This window comes from Carcharhinus amblyrhynchos, chromosome 19, assembly GCF_965287045.1.
Source record: "Carcharhinus amblyrhynchos chromosome 19, sCarAmb.v2.hapA, whole genome shotgun sequence".
Taxonomy (NCBI): Eukaryota; Metazoa; Chordata; class Chondrichthyes; order Carcharhiniformes; family Carcharhinidae; genus Carcharhinus; species Carcharhinus amblyrhynchos.
Window position 1 is genome coordinate 34,173,354 of NC_137342.1, and position 19,556 is coordinate 34,192,909.

General features: G+C 46.8%; 1 protein-coding gene across 1 annotated transcript in view; it reads left to right on the forward strand.

Annotated features, from left to right (window-relative positions):
* The window catches only part of shank3a (SH3 and multiple ankyrin repeat domains 3a), an 823,427-nt gene that overhangs the window by 400,349 nt on the left and 403,522 nt on the right, over positions 1-19,556 (forward strand). The window contains exon 11 of the mRNA XM_080207556.1: positions 15,375-15,541. Coding sequence (XP_080063682.1) covers positions 15,375-15,541 — 167 coding nt within the window. The remainder of the gene's footprint in view (positions 1-15,374; positions 15,542-19,556) is intronic.

Below are 19,556 nucleotides of genomic sequence, written 5' to 3' on the forward strand. Positions count from 1 at the left end.
AGTGACTACAAACAAACAGCAATATGTTTCCAAGTCAGGATGGTGAGTGGCGTGGAGGGGAACTTGCAGGCGGTGGTGTTCCCGTGAATCTGCTGCCCTTGTCCTTCTAAATGGAAGTGGTTGTGTGTTTGGAAGGTGCTGTTTAAGAATCTTTGGCAAATTTCAGCAGTGCACCTTGTAGATGGTATTCAACACTGCTACTGAGCGATGGTGGTGGCAGGAGTGTATGTTTGTGGATGTAGTGCCGATCAAGCAGGCTGCTTTGCCCTGGATGATGCCAAGCTTCTTGAGTGTTGTTGGAGCTGCCTGTGGGTAGTGTTCCACCATACTCCTGTAGATGGTGGACAGACTTTGGGGATTTTAATGACTCCTCGGAGGCTAAAGTCCTGTCACCAAGTTACTTTATTTACACCATACATCTGTGCACAGCCAGTTCTCCAGTTGGTCCCTGCTGAATGCTAGCTGGGAGTCTGACACATCTGCTTTAAATAGGGAGCATGAGGCTCCCTGATTTAACCATCAATTAGGACTCAGGTAATTCATACTCTAGCAAGCCAACCTTATTAGCCTGGTTGAAGTCATCACACTCCTCCCAAGGAATCCCCTCAGTTTGCTTCCCTCAGGAGTCTTTTTCTCCACTTGAGCGTCGGCTCAGGATCCTCCAACTCGGCTTCTGATGTTGGTGGTGTGTAACGATTGGCACCCATCTCTTGAGCCCCAAGTTCCTCATCTACTTCAGGTGGTAGGAGAAATCGCTGCAGCTTTGTCCCCCGTGTCCATTTCGGACCCTGAGGTTCCCATCAAGGGTGCAGGGGAGGCAGTACTGGTCTGTCAAGAGGAACTCTGCTTATCCCTAGGGCTGCAGGGCAGACTCAGCTCAGGAACGGGTGGAGAGTGAGAGGCCTGGACCTGATCCAGGTGTTTCCTTACCATTGCCTCACCTACGCGTGCTTGGTCGGATATCAGTCTGGTCCTGGACTCGACTGTTCTGATTACCCAGGTGGGTCCATTTGCATAATTTCTGACCCAAACTCTCTCCCCTGCTTCAAAGTGCTTCTCTCGGCGAGTGCTGTTATGACCCCTGCATTGGGCTTCCTGATGTCTTTCCACCTTTCCTCCCAGGTTTGACAACAACAGGCTGTCTGGTGCAGGGCCATTTGCCTATCCGTAACTCTGCTGGAGCAGTTCCCATGGTGGTGTATGGAGTGGTCCTGTAGTCAAATAACCACCTTGAAAGTTTTGTCCCTAATGAGGATGTTGGCTGTTTTTTCAACCCGGCCTTTAATGTTGGGACTGCTCTCTCTGCTAGCCCATTTGATGCCGGGTGATAAGGTGCCATTTTGATGTACTGGATCCCATTTGATTTCATAAATTTTGTGAACTCTCAGCTGGTGAACACTGAACCGTTATCAGAAACTAATACCTCTGGGATTCCATGCGTTGCGAATGAGGTGCACAGTTTTTCAATGGTTGCCATTGTGTTTGCTGAGTTTAGTTTATAGATGTCTAACCACTTGGAATGGGCATCCATTATCACCAGAATCATGGACCCTGTAAATGGGCCTACAAAAATCGACATGGAGCCATGACCATGGTCTGCCAGGCATACCCACAGGTGCAGCAGGGCTACTGGTGATGCCTCCTGCCTCTGTTAGCAAAACTGGTAGGACAGTGCCAGAAGTGCCATGTCTGCATCCAGACCTGGCCACCAAACATAGCTCCTGGTTAGTATCTTTATTTTTGATACTCCAGGATGCCCGTGGTGTAGTTTGGCCAGTATGTCCTGACAGCCCTGCCTTGGGACAATGACCTGTGCTCCCCACAGCAGTATCCCATCTTCCACCGTGATCTGCTGCCTCCTGCTCCAGTATGGGTGGAACTGTGGATGGAGCAGTCTTTCCAACTGCCCTGTTGGCACCAGGCACTTTACCTCCACCAATACAGGGTCTTTTGGGTCCACTGGCATATATTGTGTGCATCCACGGGGAAGGTATCCATAAAGTTTAACGCCGTCATGGTCTCCTCCATTCTAGATACCAATGGTGTGGTGTCCGCTAACGGTAATCAGCTGAAGGCATCGGCATTTGCTACTCTCGTCCCTGATCGGTTCTCCAATCGATACTGATGTGCTGCCAGCAATAATGCCCAATGCTGGATCTGGGCTGACGCTATCGGCAGCACTACTTTGTCTTCCTTCAGTAGGCCCAGCAAGGGTTTATGATCTATTATGATCGTAAATTTTCGCCCGTAAAAATACTGGTGAAATATTTTGACTGCGAAGACTACTGCCAGTCCTTCCTTTTCAATCTGGGCATTTCTTTGCTCTGCCATTGTCAGGGTCCTGGAGGCATACTCTATTGGCCGCTCTTGTCCATTCTGCCACCTTGTGCCAGGACTGTGCGCCCACTCCATATGGGAGTACCACAGGTGAGTACCAATTCCTTCTTGAGGTCATAGAGTACCAATACATTTTTGGATGAGACTTGCTGTTTAATGTTCTTGAAGGCCCTGTCCTGGTGGGCCAGCGATTCCTAAGTTTGTCCTTTTTTTAGCAACTGGTGGAGGGTCCTTGTGCATGAGTCGCAAAAACCCAGCTTGCAGGTGCAGCAGGTGGTCAGGAAGGCGAATGGGATGCTGGCCTTCATAGCGAGGGGGATTGAATATAAAAGTAGGGAGGTCTTGCTGCAGCTGTATAGGGCATTGGTGAGGCCGCAGCTGGAGTACTGTGTGCAGTTTTGGGCGCCGCACCTGCGCAAAGATATTTTGGCCTTGGAGGGAGTGCAGAGGAGGTTTACTAGGCTGATACCGGAGTTGAGGGGGTTGAGCTATGAGGAGAGGCTGAATAAACTAGGCTTGTACTCGTTAGAGTTTAGAAAAATGAGGGGAGATCTCATTGAGATGTATAAGATGATGAATGGGATGGATAGGATAGAGGTGGAGAGGCTCTTCCCGCTCAAAAAAGACAGTAGGACTAGGGGGCACAGCCTCAAGATAAAGGGGGGGCGGTTTAGAATGGAGTTGAGGAGGAACTTCTTCACTCAAAGGGTGGTGAATCTCTGGAATTCTCTGCCCGTTGAAGTGGTGGAGGCTGCCTCGCTAAATATTTTTAAGACGCGGGTTGATGGGTTTTTGATAAGAGAGGGGATTGAGGGTTATGGGGAGAGGGCGGGAAAGTGGAACTGAGCCACGACAGATCAGCCATGATCTTATTGAATGGCGGGGCAGGCTCGAAGGGCTAGATGGCCTACTCCTGCTCCTATTTCTTATGTTCTTATGTTTTTATGAATCCAGAATGGAGGCCCAATTCTGTGTGAATTTCCCATAGTATGTTACCAGTCCTATAAACAACCTTATCTCCTGGATGATTGTGGGAGCCGGGGTGTCTTTTATTGCTTGCACATGATCCTCCAGAGTACGTAGGCTCGACTTATCCACTTTGTACCCAAGGTAGGTTACTTGTGGTGATAAAAAGGCACATTTCTCCCTTTTCAGATGCACTCCCGCTGCTGCAAATCTCCTGAGAATTTCCTCCAGGTTCTGCAGATGTTCTGCCCTTGTTTTACCCATAATGAGGACATAGTCTTAGTAAATTGCAACCTGAGGTAACCCCTGTAAGATGTTCTCCATATTGCACACACAGGGCAATCTTTTGTGCTGGAAGAGCCTTTCAGTGTATTTATTGTGGCAAATTTTTGCAAATCCTCATCCAACCATAGTTGCAGGTATTCATGGCTCATGTCCAGTTCAGTGAATAAGAGTCTCCTGACAAATTTGTGTATGTGTCCTCAATCCTAGGAATTGAGTGTTTGTCTAGCTGAGTGTAATGATTTATCATCTGTTTAATATCAGCACAAAGGCACACAGAGCCATCTGGCTTTAAGATCGGAACCACAGGGTGCCACCCATTCTGCGAACTGGACCAGTTTTATTATTCTTTCATGCAATAATCTTTCGATTTCCACATTGATCTTTTCCCTTAACGCAAATGGTACCAGTTGGGCTTTGCAAAGCTTTGGGACAGCCTTCGGGTCAATGTGCAATTTTGCCTTAACTCCTTTGATTGTCCTAGGCCTTAGTCAGGCTACCATTTTCAGTCCGGAAGATTTTTGTCCAATCTAATTGGATTACTTTTAGCAAATTACGCCCTAATAGGCTTGGTCCCGAACCTTCCACTACCATTATTGGGAGTCTAACTATTTCCCGTACCCACCACTTTCAGTGGTTTCCCCGTAAAGGTCCTCAGCCTTGCCAAAGTTTTGGTCAGGGCTAAGGGTTGGAGTCCAGTGCGTATCTTGTTGAACATTGTCTCCTCTATGATCGATACATGTCAACCTCCATTAAAGTTGGATGTCCATTCAGTGTCTCTGACAATTTGATGGATTCTGATTTTGCTATCGCTGTGCAAATAGTTGTTCCTCAGAGTTAGGGGGAGTTTCCAGATTGTGCATTCTTCTGTTCCTCGGCCTACGTGTTCTTTTCATAAGAACATAAGAACATAAGAAATAGGAGCAGGAGTAGGCCATCTAGCCCTTCGAGCCTGCCCCGCCATTCAATAAGATCATGGCTGATCTGTTGTGGCTCAGTTCCACTTTCCCGCCCTCTCCCCATAACCCTTAATCCCCTCTCTTATCAAGAACCCATCAACCCGCTTCTTAAAAATATTTAGCGAGGCAGCCTCCACCACTTCAACGGGCAGAGAATTCCAGAGATTCACCACCCTTTGAGTGAAGAAGTTCCTCCTCAACTCCGTTCTAAACCGCCTCCCCTTTATCTTGAGGCTGTGCCCCCTAGTCCTACTGTCTTTTTTGAGCAGGAAGAGTCTCTCCACCTCTATCCTATCCATCCCATTCATCATCTTATACGTCTCAATGAGATCTCCCCTCATTCTTCTAAACTCTAACGAGTACAAGCCTAGTTTATTCAGCCTCTCCTCATAGCTCAATCCCCTCAACTCCGGTATCAGCCTAGTAAACCTCCTCTGCACTCCCTCCAGGGCCAAAATATCCTTGCGCAGGTGCGGCGCCCAAAACTGCACACAGTACTCCAGCTGCGGCCTCACCAATGCCCTATACAGCTGCAGCAAGACCTCCCTACTTTTATATTCAATCCCCCTCGCTATGAAGGCCAGCATCCCATTCGCCTTCCTGACCACCTGCTGCACCTGCAAGCTGGGTTTTTGCGACTCATGCACAAGGACCCCGAGGTCCCTCTGCACCGTCGCCTGCTGCAGTTTTTCGCCCCGTAAGTAATAGTCCTTCCTACCATTCTTCCTACCAAAGTGGACCACCTCACACTTGCCAACATTAAATTCCATTTGCCATTTCCTGGCCCATTCGCCCAGCCTATCTAGATCCTTCTGCAGACTCTCCACACCCTCCGCACAATTTGCCTTTCCCCCAATCTTGGTGTCATCAGCAAATTTCGACACCCTGCACTCGGTTCCCTCCTCCAGATCATCTATATAAATGGTAAATAGCTGAGGCCCCAGCACCGACCCCTGGGGCACCCCACTAGTCACCAACCGCCAATCTGAATAGCACCCATTGACCCCCACTCTCTGCCTCCTATTTGACAACCAATCCTCTATCCACGCTAACACCCTACCCCCAACTCCATGTTCCCTGACCTTCTGCAATAACCTCTTGTGAGGTACCTTGTCAAACGCCTTCTGAAAATCCAGAAAGACCACATCTACCGGCTCTCCTCTATCCACTGCCCTAGACACATCCTCATAGAACTCCAGTAAATTTGTCAGACACGACTTCCCTTTAATGAAACCGTGTTGCGTCCGCCCTATCAAGCAATTCCCTTCAAGATGCCTCGCAATTTCCTCCTTAATGACGGATTCTAACATTTTACCTACCACAGACGTTAAACTAACCGGCCTATAATTCCCCGCCTTTTGCCTGGCACCCTTCTTAAACAATGGCGTAACATTAGCCGTTTTCCAATCTTCCGGCACTTCCCCGGAATCCAGCGACGTCTGGAAAATAACCACCAAGGCATCCACTATAACCTCCGCCATTTCTTTCAGAACCCTCGGATGCATTCCATCCGGTCCTGGGGACTTGTCCACAATCAGCCCCTCCAGTCTGTCGAGCACCACCTCTCTAGTAACAGTAATGTCATTAAGACCCTCCATTCCTACCACCTTTCCATCGCTAACACCCGGCAAATTATTCACGTCCTCCTCCGTGAAGACAGAAACAAAATAGTTATTCAAGACCTTAGCCATATCCCCATCCCCTACCACTAGGTCCCCTTTCTCATCCTCTAAAGGACCAACGTTCACCCTAGCCAGCCTCTTCCTTTTTATATATTTATAAAAACTCTTGCTATCCTTTTTTATATTAAGTGCTAGCCCAGCCTCATAGCTTCTCCTACCCTCCTTTATCAACTTCTTTGTCAATCTTTGTTGACATTTAAACCTTTCCCAATCCTCTTCTCGCCCACTGCTCTTAGCTACTCTAAATTCCTCCGCTTTTAATTTAACACTTTCCTTCACCTCCTTCGTTATCCACGGCTTATTACCTCTCTTCCTACTGTCCTTTTTAACCATCGGAATAAATTTCTGCTGAGCACCAAGAAAGATCTCCTTAAAGATCCTCCACTGCTCCTCAGCAGACCTACCTTCCAACGCGCTCTCCCAGTCCACATTCGCCAATTCTTCTCTCATCCTACCATACTCCCCTCTATTCAAACAAAGGACGCGTGTCCGGGAACCCACTTTCTCCTCCTCCATCTGCACCAGAAACTCCACCATACAATGATCACTCTCTCCAAGAGGATCCTTCACCTTAAGGTCCCTAATTCTACCCGCCTCATTACATAATACCAGATCCAAGATAGCTCGCTCCCTCGTCGGCTCCAACACACACTGTTCAAGGAAATTATCCCGGCAGCATTCCAAGAACTCCTCCTTGAGCCCACTTCGTCCAACATGGGTCGACCAATCAATATGCAGATTGAAATCTCCCATAACTACTGCCGTCCCATTCCTGCACGCCGCACTTATTTGCGTGTTAACAGCCCACCCCACCTCCAGATCATTATTCGGGGGCCTATAGACGACACCCACCAGCGTCTTCCTCCCTTTGCTGTTCCTAATCTCCACCCACAACGATTCCACGTTCTGCTCTTTGGCTCCGATATCATCCCTTGCTACCACCTTGATACTATCCTTAATCAGCAGAGCTACGCCACCCCCTCTTTCCTCCTGCCTATCCTTCCTAAACACTTGATAGCCCTGTACATTCATCTCCCAGTCCCTGTCACCTTGCAGCCACGTCTCTGTAATGGCCACCAGATCGTATCCATTTGTGTCGATCTGCGCCACCAGCTCATCCACTTTATTCCGAATGCTTCGTGCATTCAGATAAAGCGCTTTCATCCCAGCCTTCACCTGGACCCTATTTGCCGTAACGCCACCAATTGGGACATCCTTGGCCTCTTCCCTTACCTGTACCCTATCCTTAACTTTAGACCTCGTAGCGTCACCTACCCTCGCACCCTCCCCCCCCCTAATTAGCTTAAAGCCCTGTCTACAGTCCTCTTTACTCGATTCGCCAACACTCTGGTCCCAGCACGATTCAGACCAACCCCATCCCGCCCGAACAAGTCCCACCTACCCCAATACTGGTGCCAATGCCCCATAAATTTCGAACCCATTCCTCCCACACCAATCCCTGAGCCACCCATTCACTTCCTTTATCCTGTCAACCCTACGCCCGTCTGCACTCAGTTCAGGCAGTAGCCCAGAGATGACCACCTTGTCGGTTCTACTTTTTAATTCCATTCCCAGCTTCTCATACTCCCTCCCCAGATCCTCAGTCCGCACTTTGCCTACGTCGCCGGCACCCACATGTACTACAACGACCGGGTTCTCACCCTCCCACTCCAGGTTCCTCTGCAGCCCAGCTGCGACATCCTGTACCCGAGCACCAGGCAGACAACACACCCTTCTGTGCACTTTGTCATTGTGACAAAGGACAGTGTCAATATTCTTCACCCCACTATCTCCAATCACTACTACGTTCCTTTTCCCCTTCTCTTTGCCTATGTCCTGCTGCATCACTGTACCGTGTGCAGTTTGCTCACCAACCTCACCTGCCTCGTCCTCTTCCAGACTGGAAGCAAGAACCTCAAACCTGTTATGCAGATTAAGAGGCTGAGGCCTCCGCTCCTCACCCCCCTTCCTCCTCCTCCCAGCAGCCCCCTTTTGTCCCTGACCCTTAGATTTAGCCAGTCTAGGGGCACCCTCTCTCCCCCTGATGAGCCTCAGTGTCTGTAGCTCAGAGGCCAGCTCATCCACCTTGAGCTGGAGCTCCTCCAGCAACCTGCACTTACTGCAGACATGGTCACTGGGAAGGACCCTGGGGTCCGCCAGTTCCCACATCATACAGAAACCACACATCACATGCCCCTCCATTATTCACTGTAATTTTTTATGGGGAAAAAATTTTTTTTCCTTGTTTCTTGCTGTCGTAGTTTTGAAAAAAATTTTTTTTTCCTTGTTTTTTTTCAAACAAACTCACCTGGCCTTTTTCCTTCCAGCCCTTTTTGATATTAAGCCCTATTAACTCACTCTGCTGCCCGCTCACTCCGCTGCCCGCTCAGACGCTGCCCGCTGTCTACACCAGGCCTCCTTTTAAACCTGGCGCTGATTTAAAGCAGGCTGGTCCACAAATGCCTTTTCACCACACCCTCAGAATTCTTAAAGCAGTAAATACAATAAATAAATGCTTTAAACAGTTCTACAAAGAGTAAAGTGCTTTAAACTTATTTTAAACAGGTTTTTAACAGGTAAAATCTTAGCTCTCTCTCTCTGCTCCAGCAAACAATGGAAGGCTTCACCGTGTGGCCCCTTGATAATTAAAGCAGGCTGGTCCACAAATGCCTTTTCACCACACCCTCAGAATTCTTAAAGCAGTAAATACAATAAATAAATGCTTTAAACAGTTCTACAAAGAGTAAAGTGCTTTAAACTTATTTTAAACAGGTTTTTAACAGGTAAAATCTTAGCTCTCTCTCTCTGCTCCAGCAAACAATGCGGCCATGTTGGTTTAGGAGACTTGCTTTTCTTTGGTGCAAGCTGACACTGGCAACTATTGCAATGTTGTGTTGGCTGCGGCTCTACAGGAACTGCTGTCACTCTGAACTTAACCTGACCTTGTCAAGGTGCTATAGCCAGACTTGGGCTCCCTCATATCCGAATCCTTCCGGAGGGCCGCTATGTAGTGGCCTGCCCCATAGTGGTAGTCCCCTAACCCAATCTCCCTGGTGTTGGTCTCTATCTCCATCGGGATACCTTGGAGCTCGTGTGCTCCACTTACTGCCTTTTTTAATGACAAGGTCAGCTGTAATGATTTGATTTAATTTATTATTGTCACATGTATTAACATACAGTGAAAAGTTTTGTTTCTTGCACACTATACAGACAAAACCATACCGTTTATAGAGGTGAAAACGAGAGAGTGCAAAATATTGTGTTACAGTCATAGCTAAGTTGTAGAAAAAGATCAACTTAATGCAAGGTAAGTCCATTCAAAAGTCTGACAGCAGCAGGGAAGAAGCTGTTCTTGGGTCGGTTGTATGTGATCTCAGACTTTTATATCTTTTTCTCGAAGGAAGAAGGTGGAAGAAAGAACGTCCGGGGTGAGCGGAGTCCTTAATTATGCTGGCTATTTTGCTGATATAGTGGGAAGGGTAGACAGACTCAATGGATGGGAGGTTGGTTTGCATGATGGATTGGGCTGCATTCATGACCTTTTGTAGTTGTAATGCCTCTTTACAGTCCAGCAGGCATTTCTGTACAGTCATATCGTTAATTCTGCACACCAATCGGTCTTGGAGCATCTCATTTATTGTCCCCCCAAATTCATAAGCCTTCGCCAGGTGTCTTAGCCTTGTTAGGAAACTGGGTGATTGACTCCCCTGCTTCTCTAAATGTGGAGTAAAAACGGTACCTCCATTGGATCAGCGCTGGCTTAGGGTCGTAATATTCTTGAACTAAGTTTGGTAACTCTTGGAAGGACGTTGTGTCTGGTGCCTCCGGGAAAATTAAACTGCGCATAATTGCAAAAGCTGCTGGTCCACACGCAGTCAGTAGAATAACTCTTTGCTTCTCATCTGAGGTTATGTCATTTGCCCTGAAGAAATACTTCATCCTTTCCACATATTGGGCCCAGTCCTCCACTGTGGGGTCAAAAAAGTCCAATTTTCCAAACAGTGGCATGTTTCTCAACAATGGCTTACCCTCAATGTGTGCAGTGGTTCAGCAAGTTCCTTCAGGTCACTCCTTTTTCCTCACCCCTGTAATAACTCCAAGGAGGTGAAAGTCCTGTCACCAAATTACTTTATTTATACCATACTTCTGCACACAACTAGCTCTCCAATTGCTCCCTGCTGAATGCAGGCTGGGAGCCTGACACACTTGCTTTAAATAGGGAGCATGAGGCTCCCTGATTTAACTATCAATGAAGACTCATCAGATACTTTTTTTTGTGTAAAAGGACTCATCAGGTACTTCTTTTTGGGTACCAAACAAATAAATAAAATCAAATTAACTCAGGGACAACTCAAAAAGGGCAGCTCTCCAAAAGGAGGGGGAATCGCCTGAAATAAAAGACAAGGCAGAAAGGAAACTTAGAACATCAAATTAAAATGTGATTATCAGGGTCAATAATACGCCCCGGTCCCTGCGGTGCCCAGCAAGGCATGGAAGGCGCCAACAGAGCCCCTGGACACTGCATGCTCCCTTTCCAGGGACACCTGGCCACGAATATAGCCAGTAGAGAGGCAGACAGTCAGGGTGGATGACGCCCTCGATCGCCTGCTGCCTGGACCTGTTGATGGCTAAGACTCATCAGATGCTTCTTTTCTGGATGGATTCATTGGGTAGCTCTTTTCAATACCAACCAATTATACAAAATTAAATTAACTTTAGAACAAATTAAAAGGGGCAGCTCCTCAAGACTCATCAGCTATTTCTTTTCATACGAAACAAATAAACAGACTCAAATTAACTTGAAGACAAACTAAAAGGAGCAGCTCCCCAAAAGGAGTGGGAACATCCCGAACAAAAAGCAAAGGCGAAAGGAAACTTAAAACATTAAATCATAATATGATTATCAGCGTTAATAATTCACTCCAGCCCCTGCAGTGCCCAGTGGGCACAGAAGGTATCAACTGCACCTATGGACATCTCATGCTCCCTCTCCAGGGACACCTGGCCGTGAATATAGCTGTGATAGAGGAGCAGACAGTCAGGATGGATGACCCCATCGATTGCCCGCTGTCTGGACCTGTTGATGGCTAAGACTCATGAAGTATCTCTTTTGAATACCAAACAAATAAACAAACTCAAATTAACACAGGGACAAATTAAAAGCGGCAACTCCCCAAAGAGGAGGAACAACCTGAACCAAAATCTAATCACAAAGGAAAATTAAAACATTAAATCAAAATGTGGTTATTGGGGTTTATAATGCACCCCAGCCCCTGCAGTGCCCAGCGGGCATGGAAGGCATCAACTGTGCCCGTGGACACCTCATGCTCCCTTTCCACGGACACCTGGCCGCGAATGTAGCCGCGATAGAAGGGCAGACAGTCAGGATGGATGACCCCGTCGATCACCTACTGCCTTGATGTATTGATGGCTAAGACTCATCAGGTAGTTCTTTTTCTTTTTTTCTCTCTTTGAACAAAAACAAAAGTACAAAGGAAACTTAAGACACATCAAATCAAAATGTGATTGTCGGGGTTTATAACATACCCCAGCTCCTGTGGTGCCCAGCGGGCACGGAAGGCATCAACTGCGCCCGCGGACACCGCATGCTCCCTCTCCAGGTACACCTGGCCGCAAACGTAGCCGTGGTAGAAGGGCAGACAGTCAGGATGGATGATCCCGTCGATCACCTACTGCCTTGATGTATTAATGGCTAAGACTCAGCAGGTATCTCTTTTGAATACTAAACAAATAAACAAACTCAAACATCTGGTGAGTTACTGTTGACCAGAAACTGAACTGGACTAACCACATAAATACTGTGGCTACAAAAGCATATCAAGGGCTAGGAATCTTATATCAAGTAACTCACCTCCTGACTCCTCAAAGCCTGTCCACCATCTACAAGACACAAGTCAGGAGTATGATGGGACAGTCTGCACTAGCCCGCATGAGCGCAGCTCCAACAACACTGTAGAAGCTGGACACCATCCAGGGCAAAGCAACCCATTTGATTGATATCCCTTCCACAAATATTCACTCCTCCCAACATTGATGAACAGTGACAGCAGTGTGTGGCATCTACAAGATGCACAGCAGGAACTCACTAAGGCTCCTTTGGCAGCACTTTCCAAACCCACAATCACTGCCATCTAGAAGGATAGATAGATAGCAGACACATGTGAACACCACCACCTGGAAGTTCCCCTCTAAGTCTCTCACAATCCTGAGTTGGAAATATATCACCATTCCTTCACGGTCACTGAGTCAAAATCCTTGAACTCCTTCATTAACAGCAGTGGGTGCATCCATATCACATGGATTAAAGCAGCTCAAGAAGACAGTTCACCACTACCTTCTCAAGAGCAATTAGGATGGACAGTAAGTGCTGGCATAGCCAGCAATGCCTACATCCCATAGATCAACAAAATAAACCTACTTAATTAGCTCTGAAGCAGTTTGGGATGTCTTGGAATATAAATGCAAGTTGATATTTGTCAGGGACTTTCAGATTCTTCATTTAAACTACTTTTGTCAACGAAAACCAGTCCAATTTTCCTGCAAACTTGAAGTATTTACACCCAGAAACATCTTTGTTTTTCTCTTTGTACTCCCTTAAGAGATTAATATCCTCACTCCAATGAGGTGCCTCAAGTTGGCTTCTCTACTCCAGTTAGTCTGATCAATACTTTAAATATGTACGTGCTGTTCTTTGTATTGCATCTCGTGAGGGAAATTCTGTGTCTTAGCCGACATGCTTTGTAAGTTCTGCCTCGTATTCCACTGAGGCGGTCACAGTCCAGATGGTGCTTGTTTGCTCATTTGCAAACAAGGAAACAGACATTGCAAATGGTACTGTATGCCTAGTTTGACTGCTTAGATTGGAGAAAGCTGTGTGGGTAATATTTTACACTGGACTTCAGTACATGTGGCTCAGGGGAAATCAACTAGGGTTCTGAATTCTGATTTCAGTGCAATGGCCTGTGTATATCAGGAGGGAACAGGATTGGACTCCACGTGAAGTCCCTCACAATGGAATTCATCATGTCTTATTCATTATATTTGTTCTCTGGATGTGGGTTTCACGGGCAAGGCTGGCATTTATCACCTCTGAAAGGGTGGTGGTGGGCTGCCTTCTTGAATGGCTGTTGTCTATTGAATACAGGCGCACCAATAGGAAGTTCCGTGATTTTGATCCAGTGATTGTGAAGGAGTAGCAATATATTCCCACGTTAAGATTGTGAGAGTCTTGGAGGGAAATTTGGAGGTGATGGAGCTCCCATGCATTTGCTCCTAAACGGTAGGGGTCAAGATTTTGGGAGGTGCCTGCAGAGTCTCTTGTGGGTGGTGCACACTACCGCCAAGGTATGCCGATGGTGGAGGAAGTGAACTTTTAGGCTAGTGGAGGAGGCTAAATTCTCTTATTTTAAGGCTTTACTGATTGGTCTCAACCTGACATGGATCAACAAAACAATGTCTTGAGGATGTTGGTATCTTCAGAATGTGGAGGAGAATGTTTGATTAAAAATTTAAGTGCATCCAGTTGCTATGCTTTGGCTAAAAACTGCCATAAAGGCTTATGTCAGTCTTCTCAGTGAGGGCCTTGTACATATTATTATCCAATGCGAGCTGTTTTATTTGTTAGTTGTCAACCTCCTGTTGTCATCGAAATATTTTCAATATGAAATGCAAAGGTCTTTAAGAGAACTAGAGAAACTTTGAACATGACATGCGAAAGATACACCGGCTACGTGAGAGTCTCATCACAAGGACCCCTCCAACCTCTTCTGAAAAAGTGATCTATCAGAACCTGGATAGATTCTCACTGTTTGGGCTCCTTTTAACGAAGATATACCCCTATTAGAAACATTTTTAAATAATCAACTTGTTAGCATCTCTTGTAAAGAGAGATTTGCATTTTTTAGGATCCTTTTAAAAGAAATGGCTCCAATGCCAGAGAACCCTTTCGAAAAAACACTCTAATCAGAAGGAACGCTTTTTATTAAGTTGTGCCTTTTTATCCCGTTCCTGAAACTATCAACGTTAGTTGGGAATGTGGATGCTGAGGGGGGGCGTGAAGGGGACTAGAGGGAGAAGAGGAATATTTGTCCCTGAAATGTACATTGCGTTTGCTGTAGCGCAGTGCACCGGGTGAAGATCTGGACGTGTCTGGGGGAATGAGAAGTTGCGGCCAGCACAGAAACGGAGCGGTGAAAGGGGTGGAGCTACTCTGTGGGTGGGGCCTGAGCGGGGCTCGACGTGAAGGCACTGTGGGCGGGGCTTCTCTCTGGGTGTGGGGGTCGAGCCTTCAAGTGGGCGGGGCTTCTCTGTGGGCGGTGTCTCTGAGCGGGACCGGGGGGGGAACGCTTTGTGGGCGGGGCCTCTGAGCAGGACTCGAGGTGAAAGCTCTGTGGGCGGAGCTTCTCTGTGGGCAGGGCCTCTGAGCGGGGTTCGAGGTGAAAGCTCTGTGGGCGGAGCTTCTCTGTGGGCAGGGCCTCTGAGCGGGGTTCGAGGTGAAAGGTCTGTGGGCGAGGCTTCTCTCTGGGGATGGGGTGAGCCTTCACTGTGGGCGAGGCTTCTTTCTGGGGATGGGGGTGAGCCTTCACTGTGGGCGAGGCTTCTTTCTGGGGATGGGGGTGAGCCTTCACTGTGGGCGAGGCTTCTCTCTGGGGATTGGGGACTGGGGACGGGGGGGGCGAGGCGAGCCTTCACTGTGGGCGGGGCTTCTCTCTGGGGATGGGGTCGAGCCTTCACTGTGGGCGGGGTCCCTCTCTTTGGGGTGGTGGGGGCGGGGCTAGGGACAGGCTGAGCTGCCGGTTCGGTGGTAGCCCGGGAGTGAGCGGAGAGCCAGCCGGAGCTCATTCAGAGCGGGCATGTGAGGAGCTCCGGCCGGGGGAGGATGTCGCAGCCGTGGCTGCGGCCAGCGACATCACAGCCCTCCTCAGATTAGCGATGTTAACGGACCCGGTGCCCGGCATCTGTTCGGTGTCCGAGCGCTCCGGCCGGGAAAGGCCGAGTTGAGTGAGCCGCTTTCCCCCGTCCCCCTCATCCCGGACAGGTCACGGAGGATGTGGGAAGGGGCGGCCCCCGGGTCCGGGTCCGGCTCTGGCTCCGGAAGAACCACTGTCACCTATGTTTTTGTTTACAGCCCGAGCACCGTAAGTGCTGAGCCGAACACCACCCCAGCTGCCGTGCACAGAGGACCCAAGCGCAAACTGTACAGTGCGGTTCCGGGACGGACCTTCATCGTGGTGAAGCCCTATCAACCCCAGGGAGAGGGTGAGATCCTGCTGCACCGAGGGGAGAGAGTGAAAGGTTAGTGCGTCTTTACTCACTCACTCACTATGTTTATAGTGTTGAACCACCCATCTCACACTCTATCTCTTACTATCTTCACTCTCTTCCTCATTCTATCGCTTCTATCTGACTCTCTTTCACTTCTTCGGTAGAACTTATTACCTCCCTCCCCAGCACACTGACTTCTCTCCATGGCACAAAGTATTTTTCAATATATTTGTCCCCCCTCCATGGTGCTGAATACATCCACTCCCTCTACCTATATCTTCTTCATGGTGCTGAACCACACTTTTCTATCTGCTTCTGACTCTCCCCTCCCACCATTTGTCCCTTTTCCATGCTGTTGAATACTCACACTATTCTACTCCTTCTTACATGCTGTTGACCTTCCTCTGGTCCACATGCTCACTCAATTCTAAATGATCGCTTAGTTGCTCGAATGACATAATCCTGGAATCAATTCACTTAACTTTACAGCTCAATTTTTGACCAAAATGTATTTTTGTTTTCCGTTTCTGCATCATCCTTATATGCCACATGCAGAGATTCACTCTCGTGGTAAAGGTAAATGTGCTCTTTACTTCTCCTTCCACTTCCCCATCATTACCTTCCTACCGATTCTCTAATTTCACTGCAATTGGAATTGGGTTTCTATTTTGCTGTGTTCCTTCCTCTCTCTTTTTCTGTGTTGTGTGGTTGGTGTAAAGAGTGCGAGGAGTCAGATATGTGAGAGTTGTTCTCAAAGCCAGGACTCTGCCACAAGCAATGTTCATTCATTCTGGTTGCAGCAATGGGCTCAACAGAGAAGGGCTTACCTCAGAGCCTCATTGCTGCTTTATAACCTTTGTCTCCAACTGAAAAAGACCAAAAGGTGGCTTTCCCAGACTTCAGGCATGCAATATTTTTGTCAGCTAGTAAGGTTGAGGAAGTGTCATGAACAGACATTGTTTTAATCTCCTTTGGCATTGGGGCTGGCAATTCATGTGTGCATGTTGATTTAAGCTTGTTCATTTACTGTCATCATTAACATTCTTTGTGGGTCTGTGTCCAGTTGCTTATCTTCCACTGTTGAAGAAAATCAATGGGTCTCAGTCACCTCTTGTAGTTTTATAATGTCAAAGTTAAGTTTGTAATGTCCTTGCAATTGTCTAATATATAGCAGAGGGTCTCAAGTCCCTTGAAGTTCTGTTGTTTCCATGGGACCTTTGCCCAAACCTCTGTTTGAAGAGGTCTCAACAGACTAGTCATAGTTATGTCTTATGTGAGAGGATGTTGTGTTAACTTTTCACAGTTCTTGCAGTTCTTGAGTGCTTTAGTTTTAGTGCATGGAGGGGTTCTTGTACTATGTAACAATGAAGGGTGAAACAACCGAGAGCTCTTGCACATTGGAGTTCTGAAGAAGAGTCATACTGGACTCCATGTTAACTCTTTCTGTCTCCATAGATGTGGCCAAACCTGCTGAGTTTTCTGTTTTTATTTCTGATGCCCGGCATCTGCAGTATTTTGCTTTTATTACCTGTGCGCTAGCACTGAAATCATCTAAGGATATTCACTGTAGACTAGCTCCTCAATTGAATTGTTAATGATCCCACACATGCAGTACAACTGCATGAAGCTTTTGAACCCTTGGAATGAAAACAAAACTATTACTGAATTCTCTAAAACACTCATATCCTAAATTATAGAGACCAGCTCAAAAGTTGGCACCTTTTTAAGCACAGCCAAAAAAACCCAAATTATTGCTCACCCATTTTTCTATTTCTCTCTCTTTCATCCCTTTCCTTTAAAATGTGCCTTCTCTCAGCTCTTCATTTCCCCTCACCTTACCTTGCTACCCAGAAATTCTAACCTTCACTTGCTGTTGTTGTTGTTTCATGCTCTCATGATCTTTTATCAGCATCTGATTTTTTTTCTGCTGTTTCTGTGCATCCTGCTTTCTCTTTTAGTCTGTGATCCTCTTTCTAATTCTATCGCATGCTCTCTGTATCTCTGCTCCTGCTCTTGCTCTACTCTCAGCTATCTTCATTTAACTAGTCCTGCAGCTGAAATCTGAACTGAGAGACTTGGTAGGTTTTTTTAACAATGAAGGGTATTCCAGCTGACTTTCCATCCTCATTGAACATCCAAGTGTGCATGCTCACTTTGGCAGGAGTGGGAACTCTGATGTTTTTCTCTACCTAACTCTGTAGTTCTATGGCAAATTACACTAGCATGAACACATCTCCAATATATGTCAGCTAACTCTGCACAGCACAAACCTTCAGAGTTTAAAACCAGAATTGTGCAGGCTGGAATCTAATCGAGAATTTCAGGTGATTTACGTAAATCAAATGTGGCTGGGAATGAATAACAGGCTGGAGTCCAATCCAAGGCTTTTGGGTAGTTTATATGAAGAACAACGTTTATCTTGGAATGAGTAATCTAACTAAGGAGGTCAATGATTTAGCTGTAGAATAATCTAGGAGCGAGTCGTACCTTGAAATCCAACAGAGGAGTTACCCTGGTTTATATTTTAGAAAAATGGATACCTGGCAGTAACTTACCAGCTGAAATCAAATGGAGGAATTCAGATAGTTAATCTAAAGGATACCCTGAAGCCAGAAGGTCACCAATTGTCCTGCTACAGAGCCACTGGAAGCAGGGGCCAGGGTTTTACTATAGCATGGTAAGTTTATGCAGGCTTGCTAATATAATCACAGTTTGGACTTGCTTAGTATCTTTACTGTAGAAAAACACCTCAGGGTGATTTATGGAGGGAAGCATTTTGGGTAAGATGTTAAAATTGAGATCTGGCTTGGGGTCTCAGGTTGATGTGAAATATACCATCATCCTATTCAAAGTAGAGCAAGGAAATTCTTCTGACGTCCTGGCCAGTTATCCTTCAACAACTCTACCAAAACAGATGACCTAGTTATGCATCTCTTGCTGTTGTGGAACTTTGCCATGTGCAAATAGGCTGCCATATTTCCCTACATTCCAATAGTGACTAAACTTCAAAGATGTACTTCATTGTTTGAAGAGCATATTGAGACACCCTGAGATTCTGAATTGTCCTTTCTATATGTGGTGTGAATTATAGATTAAATCTATACTTGCTTGCTATATTTTAAATTAAACATTAAAATATTTATATACGTTATATCTCAATATACTTTCTGTTGCTTTTTGATGGATAACCAGAGCCAGTAAAGATTGCAGCACTGCTGACATGTAAAAAACATAGAACATAGAACATTACAGCGCAGAACAGGCCCTTCGGCCCACGATGTTGCGCCGACCAGTTACAAAAACAATGACCCACTAGCCTATACCAATCCCTTTTCGTCCATAAACCTATCCAGAGATCTCTTAAACGCCCCCAAACTAGACGCATTTACAACTGCAGCAGGCAGGGCATTCCAATCCCTCACCACCCGCTGGGTAAAGAACCTACCCCTGACATCCGTCCTGTAGCTACCCCCCCTTAATTTAAAGCCATGCCCCCTCGTGCTAGCTTTCTCCATCCGAGGAAAAAGGCTATCACTATCCACCCTATCTAAACCTCTAATCATCTTTTATGTTTCAATAAGATCCCCTCTTAGCCGCCTTCTTTCCAACGAAAACAACCCTAGATCCCTCAGTCTCTCCTCATAGGACCTCCCCACCATACCAGGCAACATCCTAGTAAACCTCCTCTGCACCCTCTCCAACGCCTCCACATCCTTCTTGTAATGCGGGGACCAGAACTGCACACAGTACTCCAAGTGCGGCCGCACTAGAGTAGTGTACAGTTGCAACATTACACTGCGACTCCTAAATTCAATCCCCCTACCAATAAACGCCAAGACACCGTACGCCTTCTTGACAACCTTATCTACTTGATTCCCAACTTTCAGGGATCTATGTACACACACACCTAGATCCCTCTGTTCATCCACACTATTCAAAGTCCTCCCGTTAGCCCTATACTCGACACATCTGTTGCTCCTACCAAAGTGAATTACCTCACACTTCTCCGCATTAAATTCCATCCGCCACCTCTCGGCCCAGCTCT